This window comes from Camelus ferus, chromosome 34 (genome assembly GCF_009834535.1).
Source record: "Camelus ferus isolate YT-003-E chromosome 34, BCGSAC_Cfer_1.0, whole genome shotgun sequence".
In the NCBI taxonomy this organism is placed as follows: domain Eukaryota; kingdom Metazoa; phylum Chordata; class Mammalia; order Artiodactyla; family Camelidae; genus Camelus; species Camelus ferus.
The window spans coordinates 17,059,188-17,079,581 of NC_045729.1; the positions used below are offsets into that span (position 1 = coordinate 17,059,188).

The 20,394-nt window shown below is 55.9% G+C and overlaps 1 protein-coding gene and 1 long non-coding RNA gene across 2 annotated transcripts in view; one reads left to right on the forward strand and one right to left on the reverse strand.

Moving 5' to 3' along the window:
* Positions 1–20,394, forward strand: part of VWF (von Willebrand factor) — a 114,458-nt gene that overhangs the window by 43,109 nt on the left and 50,955 nt on the right. Inside the window, 7 exon segments of the mRNA XM_032473470.1 lie at positions 3,124–3,319; positions 4,051–4,266; positions 7,210–7,450; positions 11,029–11,123; positions 13,334–13,494; positions 18,992–19,095; positions 20,083–20,221. Of these exon segments, the coding sequence (XP_032329361.1) occupies positions 3,124–3,319; positions 4,051–4,266; positions 7,210–7,450; positions 11,029–11,123; positions 13,334–13,494; positions 18,992–19,095; positions 20,083–20,221 (1,152 nt within the window).
* LOC116661370 lies at positions 205–19,954 on the reverse strand. The gene is made up of 3 exons (XR_004317258.1): positions 19,525–19,954; positions 5,556–5,560; positions 205–216 (listed from the first exon to the last, which is right to left on the reverse strand). It is a non-coding gene; the product is annotated as an uncharacterized LOC116661370 (long non-coding RNA).

A 20,394-nucleotide genomic window follows, 5' to 3' on the forward strand; every position in this document is an offset into this window, starting at 1 on the left:
AGGCTCCTGGCTGCAGCAAGGCCTGGGATCAAGGGGTGTCCCCGGGGAGCTGCTGTGGGACTCACAGCCAAGACCCTGTGTCGTGTCCGCATGGCCTGGGAAGGGTTGTCCTGGGGCCCCTGCAGCCTCGGGACCACTTCCCCTGCTCCCTGTGGTCCCAGAGTTGCAGGTGGATAGGAATCGATACATTCACAGGGCTTCCCTGTGTGTTCTTCCCTCTGAAAATTTCCCTAGAAGGTATTGTCACTGCTGTTTCATAAATGAAGCAACCAAGGCGCTCGGGGGCTGGGAGCTGGGCCCAGGACCCCACACCCCACTGCAGGCAGAGCTGGGCTTGCTCTCCGGGCAGCGTCACTGCCGCCAGCCCAGTGCTGCTCCCTTTTTGGTCTTCAGATGCTTTCACAATCTTAAAATTTACTGAGGACCCCAGGATCCTTTATGAAGTTTGTATCTATTGATGTTTACCAGGTTAGAAATGAAATCAGGGACATCTAAAATCATATGTATGAATTCATTGGCAAGTTAACAATAATAAAGCTACTACACATTACTATACATTTTAAAAAGAATCTGTTTTCCAAAACAAAAACCAGTGTTGAGAAGCATACCATTGTTTTACATGTCTGCAAGTTGCTTTGATGGCTGGTCGACTAGAAGACAGCTGGAGTCTCATCCGCGGCACTCAGTCGTCTGCAGCATTACGTGTTGTGCAGGCTCCGGGAAGCTCCGCTGTACACTGTGGAGCACGAGAGGGAGAAAGCCAAGTAGCGGCTTCCTGTGATTATGAAAATACTTTTGGCCGCGTCGACCCCTTGAAAGGACCTCAGGGGCCACCCCCCATGGGTCCCAAGACCACACTTTGAGGACCCCTGCTCTAGATATGCTAGGACCCCTGGAGAGTCCCCAGGCCCCATCTTTCACTGGGTCCTCGGCACAATCCTGGGATGGGCGTCGGGGTGGCCCTAAGACATCCTCATTTCCTCCTCTCTCATCATGTCACGTTCTTGCTCTTATCTTAATGTCCCTGAGAGAGTTCCATATCAACGCTTTTTTTTTTCTTTTATAAAACTTAAACCTGCAACCACAGACCATAGAGCAGGAAGCTCTTGGAGATCTTCGCCAATCCCTCCCGTAGTTAAGTTGGAAATAAAGATCTTTCATGTCTGGGGCAGGAAAGTGACTTGTTCCAGGCCTCAGGGTCACTCGGTTACAGAGTGAGAGCAGATCTTGGGTCACCTGCACCCCGGTCTTCAGGGGGCTGCCCCGTCAGCCACTTTCTCGGGCACCTCCCACGTCACCGAAGGGCACTCTTGATCTGCGGGGCTCTCCCCACTGTCCGCAGGTCCTTCTTGTACATCTCGTCTTCCCCGCAGGCTCCTCGGTCCTTTGTCTCTTCTGAGGAGAGAAGAGGACTTGTTTCTGTGGAGATGGGGTGCAGGCTTAGCTCCGGATGGGGTTCGGTCTAACAAGAAGCCTTCGTTGTTCAAGATTCAGGATGGGGCGGACGACCCCCGGCCTGGGGAAAGCCCTATGTGTTTGGGTCAGAGGAGGAAAGGAGGTGCTTGTGCAGGGGGCTGCTGACCCCGGGGTTTGTGGGGACTGCTGGGCAGAGGACGCTGGCTGGAGGCAGGCCACCGGGGAGCAGCAGGGTGGACACACCTGTCCCCCAAAGGCAGCTGGGTGAGGCGCGCCAGGGGCTCCCAGGGCGAGGTGTTGGGCGTTGGTGTGGCGTTTCAGCGGCTTCTGGAGGAGCAGCTCTCTTGCTCACGACCTTGTCCAGACGTTGGTGACCCGTTCACTCCCTGAACTTGAGGCTGAGGTAACAACAGTGAAAACAGAACAGACCAGAATCCTGGCTTTGTTCAGTTTAAATTCTAATGGGTGGGGAGTTGGATGATAAACTAAACCAATAAGGAAACTGTATCCTATGTGAGAAGTGATAAACCCTGGGGAGATGGGTGCAGTGGAGGAGGGGCCGGAAGGGCCAGGTCAGGGGGACTGACGTTTTCCGTGGGAGGCCAGGGAAGGGCCGGGTCCCCGATGGACGTGCCAGCACCTGATGTTTTAAAGCAAAACAAGGGAACGTGACTCTGTGTTCTTCCTTGTTAATGATATTTATCTGGGTACGTTTTATATGGGTCCCAAACCTCCCCGAGATTATTCATCCTGCATCTTGTGAATCAGAGCCGGAGGCTGGAAGGGGTTCATAGAGATGACGCCCGGGGCCAGGCCCACAGCATGCAGGGGTCAGAACACAGGAGGGCACACAGCTGCGACGATCAGTAGGGCAGGAGTCAGGGACATGGGGACTCCGCCACTGCCTGGATTTGAAACAGGGCCCTCCCAACAGAGACGGGCAGATGCCCCCGGTTGTACCTTGTTGGGGTACAGGCTCAGCTCCCCAAGTCCTCCCTGAATGTGCACCTTGGGCTTGAAGCCTGGAGAACACGCCCCATGCTGGTGGCCAGCACCCCTCCTGGTGCTCTCCCCAAGAGCCTCACTGTCCCCCACCTCCGCTGGCCATGATCACAACCCCTGGGGTCCTCAGCTTATGGCCTTTTTTCCTCAGTGATGCTCAGTGGCTGAGTCAAAATCAAGAAGTTAGGAAGGTGTTTTTCTTTGCCGTCCGATGCATGTTCTGAGAGCGATGAATGTTCTGCTTCCCCCATGCGGGCGATGGATAAATGGGCACGAAAGGTCCGCTGGCTTTTCGCTGCGCTGCCACGGGTATCAGGGTCCACGGGCTTGGGTGTCTCTGACAAGCAGGGCGGCAGAGCCCCGCCCATCTGCTGGTCCCAGCTGTGTGACCTCAGGCAAGTAGCTATCCCTGTCTGGGTCGCAGTATCTCTCTTTAAGTGACAGGATGATCTCTAAATGCCTTCCTACACAGCGGGTCTCTGACTAATGGTTTCAGAGCCGGGGGTGGAGCTGGTGGTGAGCAGATACTGCACTTCCCTTTTCCCTTTTTTATTCCCTTCTGTAGCTTAGGGCTTAGCTGCGGTTTATTAAATTCATATTTATTTTTCACCTGGGGAGCGTTTTTGGGGAAAGCCATCCCGTTAGCGACAGAGAGCTGTGGCTGCTTTGGCGGCAGCTGCTCCCAGCTGGTCTGTCCTCTGGCAGCTGTCCCCAGTCTACGCGGGGAGGACCTGCGGCCTGTGCGGGAATTACAACGGCAACCGGGGGGACGACTTCCTGACGCCCGCGGGCCTGGCGGAGCCGCTGGTCGAGCACTTCGGGAACTCCTGGAAGCTGCGCGGAGACTGCGAGGACCTGCGGAGGCAGCCCAGCGACCCGTGCAGCCTCAACCCGCGCCACAGTACGTGAGCCCGGGGGCCCGGGGCCCTGCGCCTTCCGCGGGCGGTGAGGGGCAGGGGCGCACCCCCCAGACCAGAGCTCCCCCGGGTTCCAGTGCCTTCCGCGGATGGACGGTGTGCCCACCGTGGGGGCGGGGGAACTGCAGGCCCCCCGAGCTTCTAGCTCCCCGGGCTCCAGTGCCTCCGAGGACGGGTCCTGTTGGGGGTGAGTGGGTGGGTCTTTGCTTTCACCATCAGCATTTGACTATCTACATGTGGATCGTTTATTCTTCAAAGTCTCTTTATTGCGCGCCCTCCGTGGGCGGCGCCCTGGGAAAGAAAAGAGTAGCCCGTAACCCTTCCCCGGGACACTCTTGGTCTGCCGGGGCAGCCGGCACACGGACTCAGACTCAGTCATCCTTGGAGAGGGGCGCCGGGGCGGCCGTGGGCAGGTTCGTCCGCAGCAGCATTTCAGCCCGACCAGCTGCCCCAGCTCATTGCGGAACCGAGTCTCCGCTGTCAGTGGGCATGTGCTGGGGAAATGCAGCTGATTATGTATTTAAGCCAATCAAGAAAGTAGACGGCTGCGGAAGAAAACTTGCAGTGCTTCCCGGACCCGAGAGACGTTGCTTTTGCCGTTGGTGCAGGGGGAGGCGCGGGGCGGGGTTTCAGAGCCTGCGGCCGTGGGGTCTGGGCGCGCGCGGGGCTCGGGCTGTGCGCCGCCCCGGCCACGCCGCCTGCTCTGTCCCCACAGCCAGGTTCGCGGAGGAGGGCTGCGCCGTCGTGACGTCCCCCAAGTTCGAGGCCTGCCACAGCGCTGTGGGCCCGCTGCCCTACCTGCAGAACTGCCGCTACGACGTGTGCTCGTGCTCCGACGGCGGAGACTGCCTGTGCGACGCGGTGGCCAGCTACGCGGCGGCCTGCGCCCGGAGAGGCGTGCACATCGCGTGGCGGGAGCCCGGCTTCTGTGGTGGGTGCCCTCCCTGACTGCCGCCCCTGCACGAGACCCAGCCGGATCCGCTCGGACACCCAGGGGCCTCCACGCTGGTCCTCAGAGCACTGCCTCTGCAGGACTGCATTTGGAGACGCCCAGGGCATCCTACAAAGGCCTTGTGGGAACCGGTCATTTGTGGCCACTTTCCCCTCCCATCTCCCTGCAGGACAGGCAGTGGCGACAGGCTTGCTCCCGGAGGGCAAGTTGACCTAGAGGCCTAAATCCATGGTGTCTCCGCCTGGCAGAGATTTCCTGTCGCTGCTCCCACCTAGTGTGGGATACGTGTAGACCAGGTTGAGGAGTGAGTGGGTCCCAGACGCCAGTGGGTCCCTGCATCCCTGGAGGGTCTGATGAAGTGATGGGGGATGCATGTACCAACCCTCTGCTTTTAACTTCAGGTGAACCGTCCACACAGTCCCGGCCCACATCTCTGGCGCTGTGTAAAGTCATGTAAAATACAATCACGTCATTGCAGCCTGTGCTGGAGTCTCAGTCTGAGCTGTTAGACACCTGGCACCAGAATTGCCATCTGCCCCACACTCTGGCCCCCTGGTTGGCTGCTGATGTTGTTCTGGGGACATTTGCTGAGTGCCTGGCATGGCCAGGCAGTTGCAGTGCGTAGAGCCTGAACTTTTGAGGCACAGATGGAAACTGCCTCCCTATCACACTGAATAAAAGAATAATTAGATTAGGGCAGGGGCAACCAAGGAGGGCTTTCTGGAGGTGGTGCACTTGACCTGGCTTTTAGAAGGCATTTTCTTGGCAGAAAACAAGTTGTTTCCAATGGTGGAATGGTAGTGGGCTGACTCCGCAGCAGCAGGGACAGAGAGTTTGGGTTAGAGTTTCCTGACTCCTGAGGCTTCATGATATAATGGGAAGTGTGCGTGGCAGGAAGGAGCTGTCCCCGGAGACTTTTAGGGGCAAGAGGGATCTGTCTTTATGAGGTGAGCCAGAGAAAACCAGCCCAGTGGCCAACTCTGAGGTCCAAGGAAGTGGGGCAGGATTCCTGGGTTCCTGCCTCCATCCTGTACCTCATTTCCCCTTCCTGAGAAACGAACAGCTCTCTCTCCACCACTAACTCCAGCCCTGAGAAGGGGCCACTCGCCCTGGGGACATTCATGGAGCAAGGACTTGTTGGTAGCTGCTTTGTGGGGTGTCATGAGGAGATTCCAGGGAATCACCCACATTTTCCCCTTGTAAATTGGTTATGTTTCCTTTGGGAAGACAAGACCCTGGTCTCCTTGAAGGCAGAGGCCAAGTCCTACTATCTCTGCGTCCCCGAGCCTAGCACAGCCTCTGGCAAGCGATGGGCACCCAGTCAACATCTGTTAAACTGAGATGTGCATCACTTCTGGGGGAAGAAGGAGAAATTTAATACGGCTCCGGGCCAGCTGTAGAGATAGTCCCATCAGAGGAAGAAACCTCCCAGCTCCAGCTCCTCCTGGATGGGTGGCATGTGCCATAGTCATAGGTGCAATAGACTGAACGGGATTCCCATCCTTATGGCCCAATGTGCCTCGTCTTGACCCGCCCACAATCTAAAATACTCCTCCTATGACCCCGCCTCTCTGCTGGTTCAGAGCAAAGTCTGTGTCTAATAGAGTCAGAATGCTTCCCCTCCCAGCTTCCCTCAAACAGCATGCCTGGAGCAGTGGTAGGAGGGCAGACTGCAGGGCTCGGCCGTTTCTCAGGTTCACGGTCAGCCTGTCCCTTTACATCTTCCGTGGAATACAGCCAGTGGGTTTCTGCTGTAGAAGTGGCTTTGAACAGAGAGGGCAGGGTTCTAATGGCCCTGGGAGGCGTGTCCCCAGAGTGAGGTGGACAGCAGCGGATCAGCAACGGGAAAGCGTTTAGAAAGGGCCAAGGGCTCCCGACATCTCCCAGTAAAGGTTCTGTCATCAGGGTGCTCATGAGGGGACTGTCAGCATAGGAATCAGCTGTGTGCCCGCCAGGATCCACCAGCGCTGGGTCCTCTGCCTGGAGCCTGCGGAGCTGGGGCTGCGTCTCCCCAGTGATCACAGTGTCAATAACGGCTGTGGACCTTTCCCACAGGTGGGGCATGGTTAAACCTGTCTGCTCACTTAACTGCCACCACCACCCAGGTGGACATCATCACCATGTTCCAGGGAGGACATTGCTCAGGGTCACATGGCTACAGCACAGCAGGACTGGGGCTCCAGCCCAGGAGCGTGGGATCTGGCGCTCCCCCTCCTGTGGCCTTGCCCCTCTGCCCAGCTTCCTCTCGGCTTCTCTGTGTTGTCCTTTCTGGATGTGGGAGGCCAGGGAGGGGGAGATCTGTGGGTAATGGGTGCTGTTGGCTCCGCTGGGGCAGCTGTAAGAGTGTCCCTGCACTTTGTGACTGGCGTGTCCTCAGAGACTGGTTCCTAGGGGACTGTTTCCCTTTCTAGAGCGTAATGGTTAAGAGCATGAGCTTCTGAGTCACAGAGAGCTCGGCTGGAATCCTGCCTCTGCCTCTCCCTGGGACGCGTGACCCTGACGAGTCACTTAGCCCAAGTGTCAGTTTTCTCACCTGCAGAGACGGGCTTGTGAGATCTATCTCACTGAGAGGAGCGTCAGAGGCATAAAACCCACACGAAGAGCATGGTATTCAGTCGGTGCTCAATTAATGGTAGCTGTTCTTGTTATTATCATCACAGGAGAAATGGCCTTGCCCATACCTGCTGGTTCTTTTTACTATTCACAGCTTTGAAGTCCACCAGGATTTCAGTTATGTCCCAGGCTTTGTACATCCGTCATTATAACAGACAGTTGTGAACGTAAAAATACACTTTTGCTCCTGATGCGAAGGGAAGGCAGTGACCGTATGGATATAATTGGGGTCACCCCCAGTCCTAGAACTGCAGTCCTGGTCATCTTAATGTTTCCACTGAGGCCGTCCTTCCCTGCCCTCTCTCCCAGCCCTGAGCTGCCCGCGGGGCCAGGTGTACCTGCAGTGCGGGACCCCCTGCAACGCGACCTGCCGCTCCCTCTCTCACCCGGATGACGAGTGCGACGAGGTCTGCCTTGAGGGCTGCTTCTGCCCCTCCGGGCTCTACCTGGATGAGGCGGGGGACTGTGTGCCCAGGGCCCAGTGCCCCTGTTACTACGACGGTGAAATCTTCCAGCCCGAAGACATCTTCTCAGACCATCACACCATGTGGTAGGTCGCGTGGCGGGACCAGGGGCCTCTGGAACGGCGGGGCTGGGAAACGGGCCTCCGAGTCCTTCACTTCGTGGATGGGTAACCGGAAGCCCAAGACAGGATATGACTGTCAAGACCAAAGCTAGGATTGCACACAGGGCTCCTGACTGCCTTACCGTGCAGGGACGCAGACCCCAGGCGGGCAGGAGGAGTCACTCGTGAACAGTAAGCAGCTGCCATACGTGGGGCCCCACCTCCTGGCCCTAGGTCTCAGTTTCCCTTTTCTAGAACAGGAAATGGGATGCCTCCCCGCCTCCCTTCCCTTCCGCCTCCTGCCAAAGTTCTCAGGCCGAAACCTTGAGTCAGAAGGAAATGCACCATAGTGGCGTGGTCTCAGTGGTGCCTCGCTGTCCCGACTTGCTTGCTGCACTTCCCCAAAACACAGCTCCAGGCCGTGCACACTGCTGGCTGGCCCTCCCCCCAGCCCTCGGTCAGGGGCAGTTCCAGCACCTGTCAATGGTCACAGAAGAAATTTGTAACAGACACGTTTTGGGCTGAACACTTCCTCGGCTCCTGTTCTGTCCTGAGTGCTGGGCTAGAGATTGTGTCTAAAAGACGAACCAGAGTCAGAGTAGGCCCTCAGGAAGCTGACAGTCTCTTAGGGGAAGCAGTTTAAATGTCCCGTTTATGGAAAATTTCAGCCCCAAGTGGAGAGACGGGCGTGAGGAAGCCCAGCGCCTGCAGCCCCCGCTTCCGTGGTGATGGCCGCCTCGCCATTTTTGTTGGATCCATGCTCTCCTCCCCTTTTGGGCTGGAATAGTTTAAAGAAATCCTTAGATATTATATCATTTTATGTGAGAACACTTCAGTATGTATTTCTAACAGATAAGCACTTAAAAAAATCAACCTAACTATAAAACTCTTACTAACCTAACCATTAACAATCATTCCTTAATAACATCTCATATTCAGTCCATGTCCATGTGTTCCTGATTGTCCCAAGTCATCTTTCTGTAGTTGGTTTGTTCAAGGATCTACACGAGGTCTGCAATGCATTTGGTGTGATGCTTTTTCTCATCACTGCAGTGAGATTAACTTGCAGTCCCTCCCAATCTCATGTACCCAGAGTGGGTCATTTACACTTGTGTTAAAACAGTTATGGTCCCTGGGACAGGATTTCAGCAATATGTGTTGAATCTCCCCTCTAGATGGTGACTTCCCCAAGAGTCGAGACCACGTCTTAGGCCCCGACCCCCAGTACCTAACGGTCCTGACAAAAGCTAGGTTTAATGAAAGTTTCCTGAGGTGAAATAACTGTGATATTTGGTAGACTTGCCATATCAGAGGCCCCAAATCTCTGCTTGTTCAGAAAAAGGAAGGACTCTTCCATCTGGGAGGAACCAGGGAAGACTCAGTGATGCAGGAGGTTGCTTCTGAGCGTGAGGATTCTAGCCGAGGTTGGGTGCAGTGATGGGAGGAGGGGTTTTGGATGGAGCAGAGGTCCAGGGACTAAATGCACGAGGAATACTCACCAATCATGGAGGTTAAGTTCTCCAGGGGAGCACATGTGGATGTGGGAGAGATGAGACTCGGGGGAAGCTGGGACCAGTGTCAGGGGTCTTTGAAAGGCGGGTGAGGACTGATGCTTGAACAGTAGGCATGGGACCTTCGGAGTTTGGGTAGCGAGCAAATAGGACCAAAGTGGAGCTTTAGAGAGTGGGTTCTGGGAGCTGCGTGAGGTATGAGATCAGCTGCGGGAAGACGCTGACACAGCCTGGGTGGAGGGTGAGGCCCTGGAGCGAGTCATAGCAGTGGACGTAGGGGCCAGTTTGCAGAATGGAGCTAGGGACACTGGGAAAGGAAACAGACTGGACCCAAGGTGTGGGAGGAGGAGGTGTGTTGACAGTGACCCCAGGGTTCTGAACTTGAATGCTCAGAGTGTGGGCAGGGATGCCAGGAGCAGCAAGGAGGAAGACAGGGAGTTCGGTTCTGGCCTTGACGACTCTGAGTCACCAAGAGGGCATCTTGGAGTGTAAGTGGAACCAGTCGCTGGAATTCTGGGTTTGGAGCTTGAGTGAGAGATTGGGGCTGGAGGCACTTTTAGCTGTGAGAGTAGCGAGGCTTCTAAGAGGAGCAGCCGAGAGGACTGAGTCCAGAATCGGAGAGAATGTTCGGGGGACCAGGGGAGGAGGAGGAGGAGCCTGTGAGAGAGGCCAAGGGCAAAGGGCAGTGCCGGGACAGGCCCTGTATCAGGGGAGTGAAGGGGGCGGGCCCATAATGACGCCTTCTGTGGGTTTGGGCGTTTGGCCTTGGCCCGGTGGCCGTCTCACTGCTGCTGGGGGGCTACAGTATTCACGGTGTTTCTCCCTGGGACCTTCAAGCAACAGTTATACAGGCAGGGCTTGCTTTTTTAGTAAAGAATTTGAGGCTTAGCGAGATAATCACTTTCCCAAATCCTCCTGCAAGGGGCTGGGACCCAGGGACTCCTGAGCTCATATTCCACAGAATATGTTGAATTTGGGGATCAGGAGGTCATGGTGGCCCCCATGCTTCATAGTGTGGTGGGGAAAGAAGCCAAGGGGAGGGGGCTGGGGTGACTTGGAGGGAGGGCAGCAAGCGTGGCTGGTTATTTTACTATTAGAGGCACAATGAAGGTGGGGAGGGGGTGCAGCACCTCCTGGATGGACAGGGCCGGGGCGGGGGTGGCCCTGGATCCAGGCTCTTCTCAGGGTCTGGACATCAGCGGCCTCTCTGGGACCGTCTCCTCTGCCCGGCCCCACCTTCGGGCACCGGGGCTGAAACCTACAGCCCATCCTGTCTTCCCACTTCATCCAGAAGCTTGGGTTTCATGGAGAGCATGAGGCAGCGGGAACTCAGGGCTTGTGTGTGGCTCTTTATTTGTGTCCTCTGACAGTGCCCCGAAGAGCAAGCCTGCTGGGGCAAGCGCAGTGACACCTGGGGAAGGGGGTGGGATGTGCAAGCCCAGGTGGCCTGCAGGCTTCTCCAGACTATTCTTTGGTCATCCAGGTAGCCGTCACAGTGGAGATGGACAGTGGGTATGGATTCTAGAAACACTCAGGACACAAAGCCCAGGGCTTAGGGATGGGTCAGGTGTTGGGGGAGGGGAGAAGGCTGTGTCCGGGCGATCCCTGGTTTCTGGTTTGAGAGACTAGGTGGATGGTGGTTTCATTTGATGAATCTGGGCCCTGGAGGAAAACTGGCTTCAGAGCGGGGGTCGTGAGTCGAGGTGGGGACAGACTGAGCTTGAAGTGTCTTTGAGAACCACAGGTGGCCATCATGCAGGCATTTGAACATGTGGATCAAGGGCGAGGTGGGACCTGCTGATGCCAGCGTGGAGGCGGGAAGGGGAGGGGCACGCGGCGGGGGGGGGGGGGGAGGCCGAGGGTGGAGCCAGCAGAGGGGCGGGGCCTGGGGTGGAGTGAACCACCCGCACTGGGGGGAGTCACGTGGTCGCTGGTTCCCCCAGCAAGCTGTGCTTCAGGCGGGTTATAGGATGGGCCGGGAGCCCGGCTGGAGGGGCAGAGGGTGGGTGGGAGGCGGGGAGTCCGTCTCAGCTGTCACCGTCCTCTCTGCAGCTACTGTGAGGACGGCTTCATGCACTGTTCCACCAGCGGAGCCCCGGGGAGCCTGCTGCCCGACACTGTCCTCGGCGGTCCCCTGTCCCACCGCAGTGAGTACTGCCCCCCAGGAGCTCTTCGCCCCCCTCTGCCCAGATTTCTCACGCGGGGTGGGGGAGGCAGCTGGTTGCAATTCAGGCATGTGTTTGCGAGCGTGACCTCCAGGCCTGGGCGTGCCTTGGTCTGTGCGCATCCGTTATCCAGCCAGAGGGGTCTTACTTTGTGTTGGGGACAGGCTGAGTTACCTGCACGGTGGACCAGTCAGTGAGAGCTCCCTTCTGCCCACGGAACCTTACCCAGGGAGCAGCTGTGAGCGCCTCGGTCACCTTGATTGTGGTGAACACCACCCGCCTTCAGTGGCCTCTTTTCACCTGGGACGCGCTGACCGGGGCAGCTCCTTAGAAAGCCCCTCAGGTGGATCTGAGGTGGGGGCTTGGGCCCGTTGCCCTCAGTGGTAGTTGCTGTGCTGGTTTACAGACACGGCACGGGAGGGGGACAGGGCAGTCTTGGCACTGGTGAGACCATACTCACGTTCCTGGGTCAGCGGCCTAATTGGATCCAGAAGGATCCCTCATCCTTGCTTAGAGAGGACCCTCCAGTGGGAGGGAGAGGTGCCTTTAGGCAGATAAATGGGCTATTTTCAGCCTCCAGCTTGACTTCTCTCACTTTCCTCTAGACCCCCTCTCTCCCATGACCCAGCTCTGGGCCCGCATTTGTCTCCCGGCCTCTCCTGCTGAGGAGTCCGGCCCCACCCTCTGCATGACTGATTGCGGAGCATCTCTCAGCCTGGGGTGGCTCATGAGCTGCAGTCAGAAACTGTGCCCTTGTCTTAGTTCCTTTGGGGAGCTGTGACAAAATAGTGCAGACTAGGGGTCTTCCAGACACCAAGCCTTTGTTTCTCACCGTTCTGGAGGCTAGACCTCTGAGAGCAGGGTGCCCGCACGGGCAGGTGAGGGCCCTTTTCTAGATCCTCGCCGAGTCCTGGCATGGTGGGAGGGGCTGGGGAGCTTTGTGGGGTCCCTTCAAAGGGTTCTAATCCCATTCATGAGGGCTTCACCCTCACCACCCAGTCACCTCCCAAAGCCTCACTTCTAATAGCATGGCCTTTGGGGGTTAGGATCGCAGCATGTGAATTTTAGGAGAACACAAACTGTCAGTTCACAGCCGACCTCCAGGTCACTGCGTCTCTCTGCCTCTTTCTCCTCCCCGTTCTTGTGGTAGCCCCCCCCCCCCCCCGCACCTCTCTCTGCTGCATTCTGCCTCCGAGGCCGGTCTTTAATGCTTCTCTCACTCAGCTTTCTAGCCTAGGCACTGCAACGTATCTTTTTTCAAAGTCAGGAAACTCCTAGAATTTTGTGTGATTTGGAAAAGCCATTTAACCTCTTAGGGTTTCAATTTCCTAACGAAAGTTTCCATATAAAAACAAGGCTGGAAATTCTGCCTTACAGATACAAATATAAATGCTGTTCAGTGCATCAGGGCTTTTGAAAGACCGGTGCTGTGTCCGTCATCTGCTGTCATCATTTATTCAATCAGCCAGTGACACCTGCTGATTGCCAGGAAATACAGAAGTGAACAAAGCAGACAAACCCCCTGCCTTCTTGCAGCATATGTTCTAGTGGGTGGGGTGGGGCGGGGTGGGAGAGGGCGCTCAACAAAGAAGTGAAGTGTGTGGTGTGTCAGATGGTGATACCAGAGGGTGATCAGGTGGAGGAGGCAAGGAGGGCAGGTCGGAGTGCCCAGGGATGGAGTGTTACAGATTTAGATAGAGCGGCTGGGATGGCCAGGGGCTGGGTGACATGTGAGCAAAGCCCCTTTTAAAGTTTTTGCCACCAGATTTGTTATAAACATTTCAAGAATGGTCCTGCTGGGGCAAAGATTTCTTTTTAGCACCGAAACCCAGCTCCCTTGAAGCCTGGCTCTGGACGTTTCTGTGGGCACATCCTGATTCCATGCAGCGGACCACAGCAGGGTCAAGGGGAAGGAGAACCATAGGCCGTCAGAGGGATGCTGAGCTCGGCAGAGGCACCTTCATAGTGGACAGAGGCCAGCGCTCAGCTGGGGAGATGAGGCTGCCATCCAGGCCAGCACAGGGACCCAGCTCTCGGCTGGCCTGGGCTGGAGGTTGGGCCATGATCTACCCGAGGGAGTGGGTACCCTGAGCCTCTGGAATCCAGTGACGGCAGGCAGGGGGCAAAGGACAGAGCAGAAGGCAGATCCATTCACCCCTTGCTCATCACCTCTTGGGTTTCCCGAATCCAAGGCAAAAGGAGCCTGTTCTGCCGGCCCCCCATGGTCAAGCTGGTGTGTCCCGCTGACAACCCGAGGGCGGAAGGGCTCGAGTGTGCCAAAACCTGCCAGAACTACGACCTGGAGTGTGTGAGCGCAGGCTGCGTGTCTGGCTGCCTCTGTCCCCCGGGCATGGTAAGTCCCTGAGCTGCAGCGGGTGGCCACCTTCATGTTCCTGCGGGGAGTGGGGTGGGCTTTGGAGCCAGAGGGAGGGAGAAACAAGAGCCCCACGAGGATGGCGGTGAGGGTGCCGTGGGGGGGCGGCGGGGGGTCCTCTGTGGCCAGAGGTGGGGAGGGAGATGGTAGGGGAGTGTCCGGGGTTGATCCTGATGAAAGTTGACAAAAATACAAGAGCTCAGCACAGCGGTGCCTTGGGAAGCAAAGCAGGTATTTCCAGAAAATACTTATAAGTGAAAATAGGCATTTCCACTAGAATTTTCCCAAGGGCGGCATCCCATTGTATGAAGATGAGATGACATGCACACATATATTTGCATATGATTTGCATATTGCGTACAACTTTCTATTTCAAGAGAGGACATTGATGTCCCTGCCATGCCATCGGCAAGCCCTGGGTCCAGCAAGTCCCTTCCGTACGCTGAGCCTTGTCCTCCTCTGTAAAGTGAGTCATGAGGTCTTGGTCGGCTTTAACATTCTGGGACTCTGGGGCTGCAGTCACTCACCCTTCGGCCAGCTGGTCCTTGGAGGCCACGCGTGGTCCCACCATGCTGGTTTGCAGCCGCCTGGCTCCTGGTGCCTCTGTGGGTGACAGTGGTCTGAAAAGGCCCCCTTACCTCCTTCCCAAGTCTCATCTCAGGGCATTTCGTATATTAAAAATATAGATTGCTCTCATCACCCTGAAGGATGCACCTTCTGGATTTTCTTCTTTCAAATGCACCCTGTCTTCTTGCTTCCCCTGACTCCAGTGCCCCACACCCAGAGTGAGTGGTGGGGGCCAGGTGGGGTGGGAGGGGCCAACATGGGGGCCGGGGGAGGGCAGGATGGCGCGTCGTTTCTCTTCTGCCTTCATCACGCGTTGGCCGTGGGCCCGAAGGAGTCATCTGTGGAAGCACTTTTAAGACCAGAAAGTGCCATATAGAATCGTGGGAAGAGCTGTAATTGTTTTTGTCCGTAACTGGCGCTCAGTTTCAGAGGCTGGGCTGACCCCCTCCTCTGGTCCATGGGGGAGACCTGGGAAGGGACTGTTTTCTTAAATTTCCAATCTGCTGTGGACCAAAGCTTTTGTAAATACGACAGACATGAATGGCCAGGAAAAGATAACAAAGGCAATGATGGGTAGACCTGGGCAACAGACGTAGTAAATGGCCGCATGATTTTCTAAACACCTGCTACACTCACACCATCACAGCCCGGCACTGGTCCGGGGACCACACTTTGAGCAGCCCTGCTCTCGGTTGAAGGTTTCCTCTCCCTTTTCACAGCCAGCAGTGTCTGATTGATGTTGGCGGCAGGAAGGGAGTCCCCCACTTTGCCATTTGTTTGGGGCCTGGCACCTGCTCAGACCAGAGGTTTTTCTGTTTCATTCCATCTACCCTTGTGCCAAGTTCTCCTTGAATGGCACAGGGGGTGAGGATGCTTCTGACAGGCAGTCAACACCCTGATGGACAAGCTGCGTGGACTGGAGCCTCCATCCTCCAGGCTTGAATCCGGGCTCCTAACATTTACTTAACTGGGCTGCAAGTCGCTTAACATCTTTGTGTCTGACTTTTCTCACCTGTAAAGCTGGGTCGGAAGGGTTGTTTGCAGGACCGGAGATGACAGTGGGGGGCACGTAGAAGTCGCTCAGTGAGTGGTGGTTTAATGACCACGGTTACAAGGAGTTCACAGAGGAAGACCGAGAATCATATCATGAACAGAGGTGCTACAGGAAATTAGTGCACACTGGGGGAAGTGTTTTGGACCTCAGGGTCCACGTATAAGACCCACTAGATCAATAAAAAAAGGGGGTTGCACTGGAACATTTCCCAAGTCTTTTTCTATGGCTCAAAAGCTCTTGAGTGAACGTGTTGCTTTTAAATAAGGGTGTTACCTGCTTCCACCACAAGGTGGCAGCAAAGCACAGCCCTCTGCCCGGCTCTGCCATTCCAGCCTCGGCTGCAGCTGTCCCAGGCAAAGCCAGGAGCCCTGATGACCCACACTTTTACCCCTCCTCCTGCACAGGAGGAGACCGAGCAAAGGAAGGACACAGAACCATTCAAGGCCACATGATTATGCAGTGGAAATCCTGCTCTCCTGACTCCCGGACCCAAGTGCAGTGCCAAGGTCTGGGGGATGCTCACTCACTGTCTGAAATCCTGGCTACATTCTCCAAACTGGTACCTAGTTCTCTGGTCTTGGGAAACCTCTCAGCAGCTGGGAAGTGTGTTCATTTCTCTGGTCCTTTGATGCCCAGTTTTCTCACTGGCCCAATATGAAGACTGAAAAGGCTTTTTGGTGCTGTCTTTTGAAAGCTAGAGCTTGGGCTCAGGGGCCCATCCAGAGAGAGCTGCACATGTAAATCCTATGGGATGTGATTCCAAAAGGCCCCAGAAAGCCCCTCATCTCAAAAATATCTCCTGCACTTCCTGTGACTTGCTACCTATTCAGGTTTACTGAAGTACAATAAGCATAAATTCATTTTGGTTAACAAATGAAAGGGTCAAAAAAGCTTACAACCTTATAAATCCTCATGGGAAGTCATTCACACTTTAGCATGAGTTATTTCATCAGATTCTTTCCTCTAGCAAACATCTAGTTGAAGTCAGCTGCACTGAGCTGGAAGGAGTGATGGTGTGGGGAGGACAAAGGACACTTGGAAGGCAAAAAAAGATTTTGGAGAATAGGTCTGTATGGAGGGGTGAAGATGGGCCTTTTCAGAGAGAAGTAACAAAACCATCTTTTTCTCCACTTTGTCATTTTTCTTGGGGCTGACCAAGGCCTAGGACCATGTTCTCAGCACGAGCCTTTTTAACTCAAGATGAGCAGTAGTGAAACCATTTCTGCCTGTTTTCGTCTGAAGTCTTTGAAGGACATTCACCAGCTTTGTCTTATCCTTCTGGTGTCCCACAGGGACAAGCACTAGGCAGCAATGTTTCACTTCATTTTAGGCGTGAAGTTTCAGTGACTTGCCACAAAATTCCGTGCCGCCCTGCATGTCGGACGGGCCTCACCGAGACCCCGTCCCTCTCCTGCGCTGTGTCTTTATCTGCTGTTGTCTGATTGTCTCTGCCAAGTTGGGAGCCTCCTGCTGAAATACAGTCCAGAAACCTTTCCTCTCCTTTTAAAGTTGTGCTCTGCATCCCCTCCAGCTCTGCCGTGGGTCTAACCCAGGCCTCTGTCCCCTTCACAGCCGTCCTCGTTCAGTCCCATGGTCCTCTTTTAAGTTGGAATCCACCAACACGGCAGTCAGCAGAGCAGAGAGGAGCCGTGCGGTTTGCGGGCACAGCAGAGGTGCCGTGTTACCTTGGCAGACTGGGGCCTGCGTTTCCGTCCCCTGGAGGGGGCTGGGCCTCCTGGACTCACCCCTGGGCCCTGGGTGTGCAGGGCTCCTTGTCAGGGGGTTGACCTCCCTGGAGAGAGGTTAGAACTTTGAGTGCACAGACCATGGGGCTGGGAGCCGTCTACCCGGCCTGCGGCCGAGGGGAGGTGAGCGGGCTGCTTCCTGGAATCCTTTCCCAGCCCCCTGCGTCGCTTTTGTCTCACGTGACGTTTCGCATCACGTGGCTGGTTGTCTGGTCTCCACTAAATGCAGGACTGAGCGAGTCCGGGTCCCCTGGGAGGCGGCCGTCCTTCTCAGAGCAGCCACTAGGTGGCAGGCCTGGGACTTAGGTCGGAGCCGAGGGAGAGGGGAGGTGGGCGATGGGAGAAGGAAGCCTGAGTGTGCCGGCCTGTAAGACTGGGGTGGGGGGTGGGTAGGGACCTTTCCCAGCCCTCCCTGTACCTACCAGGCTGCCGGCTTCCCTGCCCGGGGCCTGAGCTCGTTGTCCTCCAGACACACTGTGGACCTGGGAGGTAAGGGCCACCAAGAGTGTGGTCCACCTGCGTCTTCCTCGCTCTGACTCCCATCCTGGCCCTTCACTTAGGCCCTGGGGACCCGGCGACACTTCCGAGGTTGCATGAAGGTGGCGGTTGAGTAGTGGAGGTTATTCTTCCCACCCATTCCAACACATGCACATGTATACACACACATACATGCACACACTCACATGCACACGCATATACACAGTACACATCCACACGCATACCCACGCACATGCACACACACGCACGCACACATGTGTACACTTGCACGCACACACACCACATGCACACAAATACATGTACAGATTCACACACACGTGCACACGTGGACTCACACAAGGCACATACATGCACACGCACACATACACATGTACACACTCACATGCAAGCGTGCACACACTCACATGCAAGCGTGCACACACACATGCACACATACATGCACAGGCTCATGCACACAAGATTTTAGCCTATAATTTTTGATGTGAAAGCCCTCTGTTGAACCCAAGCTTGCCCTGTCCAGGCCCGTGTCTGGCTCCGAGCCCAGGGAGGCCAGGCTCGTCTTCGGAGTGACTGGATTGCACAGATGCCGTGGACCAGGAGCTTCTCACCCCTCAGGTGGCTCTGGAACCTGAGGGCAGGGTCTCTTTACCCAGGGTCCTGCCAGGGCAGGCGTCCGGGCTGCCTCCTAGGGTTGGGACAGGAGCAGATGTGCGTGTGGGGTCAGAGTGGGCTTGGCCAGCTCTTCTCGGCTCGGCCCCTCTGGCCCATGAAGAGTTTCACTTGTCACATCATCACTTCTTCATGGGTGGAGGTGTGTCAGACCCTCAGGGACGGGGTCAGGAGGGTGCACCCAGGCTTGGAAAAGCCCAGCCTCTGGTTTTGATCCATGCCTGTGTGTGGCCTGGATTCAACTCCCACCTCTAGGACATGAAGTGCACTATTCTTCATTCATTTCATTAAATAGGTCGGCCGTTTTCTTCAGTTACAAAACATAGTAAATGCTCAATTAAGAACATTCAGAAAAAAATTAAAACCAAAAAAGAAGATAAAGTTACCTTATCCCAGCCCCTCAGAGGCAGCTGTATAGTTCCTTCAAGACTTTTTTTGAAATAGATTTATCTTCTTTTCATAATTGGGACCATATGTGTGTATGGCTTTTCCTTCCCTGTTTTATAAATTAACAGTATAAGTATTTCTCAAAACTTTTTTATATTTTAATAGCTCTACACCATCACTTGGAGATCCTTTAATAGATTTAATCATTTTTCTGTTGTTGAAAAATTGGTTGCTTCTATTTTTTTTGCAACGATGAATAATTGTACATTAATCTTTGCTCATAGCTCTGTTACCTTTGGAGAGGCCCTCTGGTGGGGCTCCAGGGTCTAAGGAGACACACATGTCAAGGGCTGGGACATGCCTTATGGGGTCTCAGGGCACCTACCCCCCCCTTCAGCGTGTGAGGGCAGAGGGGGTTGGAGCGACTTCAGCCGAGCCGGGAGGATCGGTGCAGACCAGCGACGGTTCTCCAGCCCCAGCCTGCTTCTGGCCGGGCTGTCTTCCCAGCAGAGGTCACTCGCTATGGCCGCAAGACTTCCGCATCACTTTCCCGTAGGTCCGGCACGAGAACAGGTGTGTGGCCCTGGAAAGGTGTCCCTGCTTCCACCAGGGCAGAGAGTATGCCCCCGGAGAGACACTGAAGATTGACTGCAACACTTGGTGAGGCCGGGAGGAGTTCTGGGGACATGGGGATGCAGACTGAGACAGCGAGGGTTAGCTTTGGCACTTGACTGTGGCATTCCTTTCCTTTTCTCTGTGCCTCTGTTTCTCCATCTGTAAAATGGGACAATCTTTATCATTCTGTGTTCTCACCCTGCACGGACACTCTCTGGAATGTTTCTGTTCAGGGAGACGGGCCTGGGGAGGATAACACTGCACATGTGCCCTAGCTGCCCAAGGGCGTGGAGTCCAGGGGACCTTCTCTGGCCTTGTACCCTGCACCAGGCATATTGTGGTGCTTAGAAAGGACCATGCAAGGTGGCTGGTCCCCCCTCACTCCTCCGTGGCCCCCCTTCACACAGCCCCTTGCTCTGCTGGCTCACCCTGCCTTTGACTTCAGGGCCATGAACAGCTTTACGGAAGGACCACGTGGACAGAGGCAGGAAGGGGCTTCCTGTCTCTGGCCTGAGGTCTGAGCTCTCCACTGCTGTTGTGCAGAGTGGCCCCCTGATGTCAGCTCTGGTTACGGGGTGGCGGGCTGGGGAGCTGGGGCAGCCAGCGAATCACCATGATTTAAACTCAGTTACACATACCTGTGCCCCTCCTGCCGGAAGTTCATGGCTGGTTCACTGTTTCCCCACTCAGAACTTTCCTGCCCTTTCTGTCTCGGTTGTCCCGTTAGTCTCAGAGGGGCTTTGGGCCCTCAGTGGCCACTCCCAGGTGACGTCCCGGGAGGCGGGGCTTTAGCACATCTGGAGCAGGTTGTGACAGAGTGACTGGGCCTCTTCCTCCATCTGCCCGGGTCACCTCGGACAACCAGGACCGTCTTTGGCCCGGTTTCCCCTTGTGACAGGAGGGCAGGGTCCACGCACCACAGACCCCCCCTTCCCGAGGCCTCCTGGAGGGTGGGTGGCCCTGGCTCCCCTGATGCCCAGCCCTGACCCTACCCAAGGCGCCTGGCCACCATCCCCTGCGTCCTCTTCCCAGCGTCTGTCGGGATCGGAAGTGGAACTGCTCGGACCACGTGTGTGACGCCTCGTGCTCGGCGCTGGGCCTGGCTCACTACCTCACCTTCGACGGGCTCAAGTACCTGTTCCCCGGGGAGTGCCAGTACGTCCTGGTGCAGGTGAGGCCTGGGGGACGGGGGGTGGCGGCTGGGGGGCTTCCAGGCTAGGTCCTGCTGCTCTGTCTGCACAGACGGCCCTGGGGGCTGGTTTCCACGGGAGTGATTTTCCAGGCCCCAAAAGACATGCCCGGAGGAACAGGAGCTCGGAACTTGAGCTCACCTGGGCACTCAGG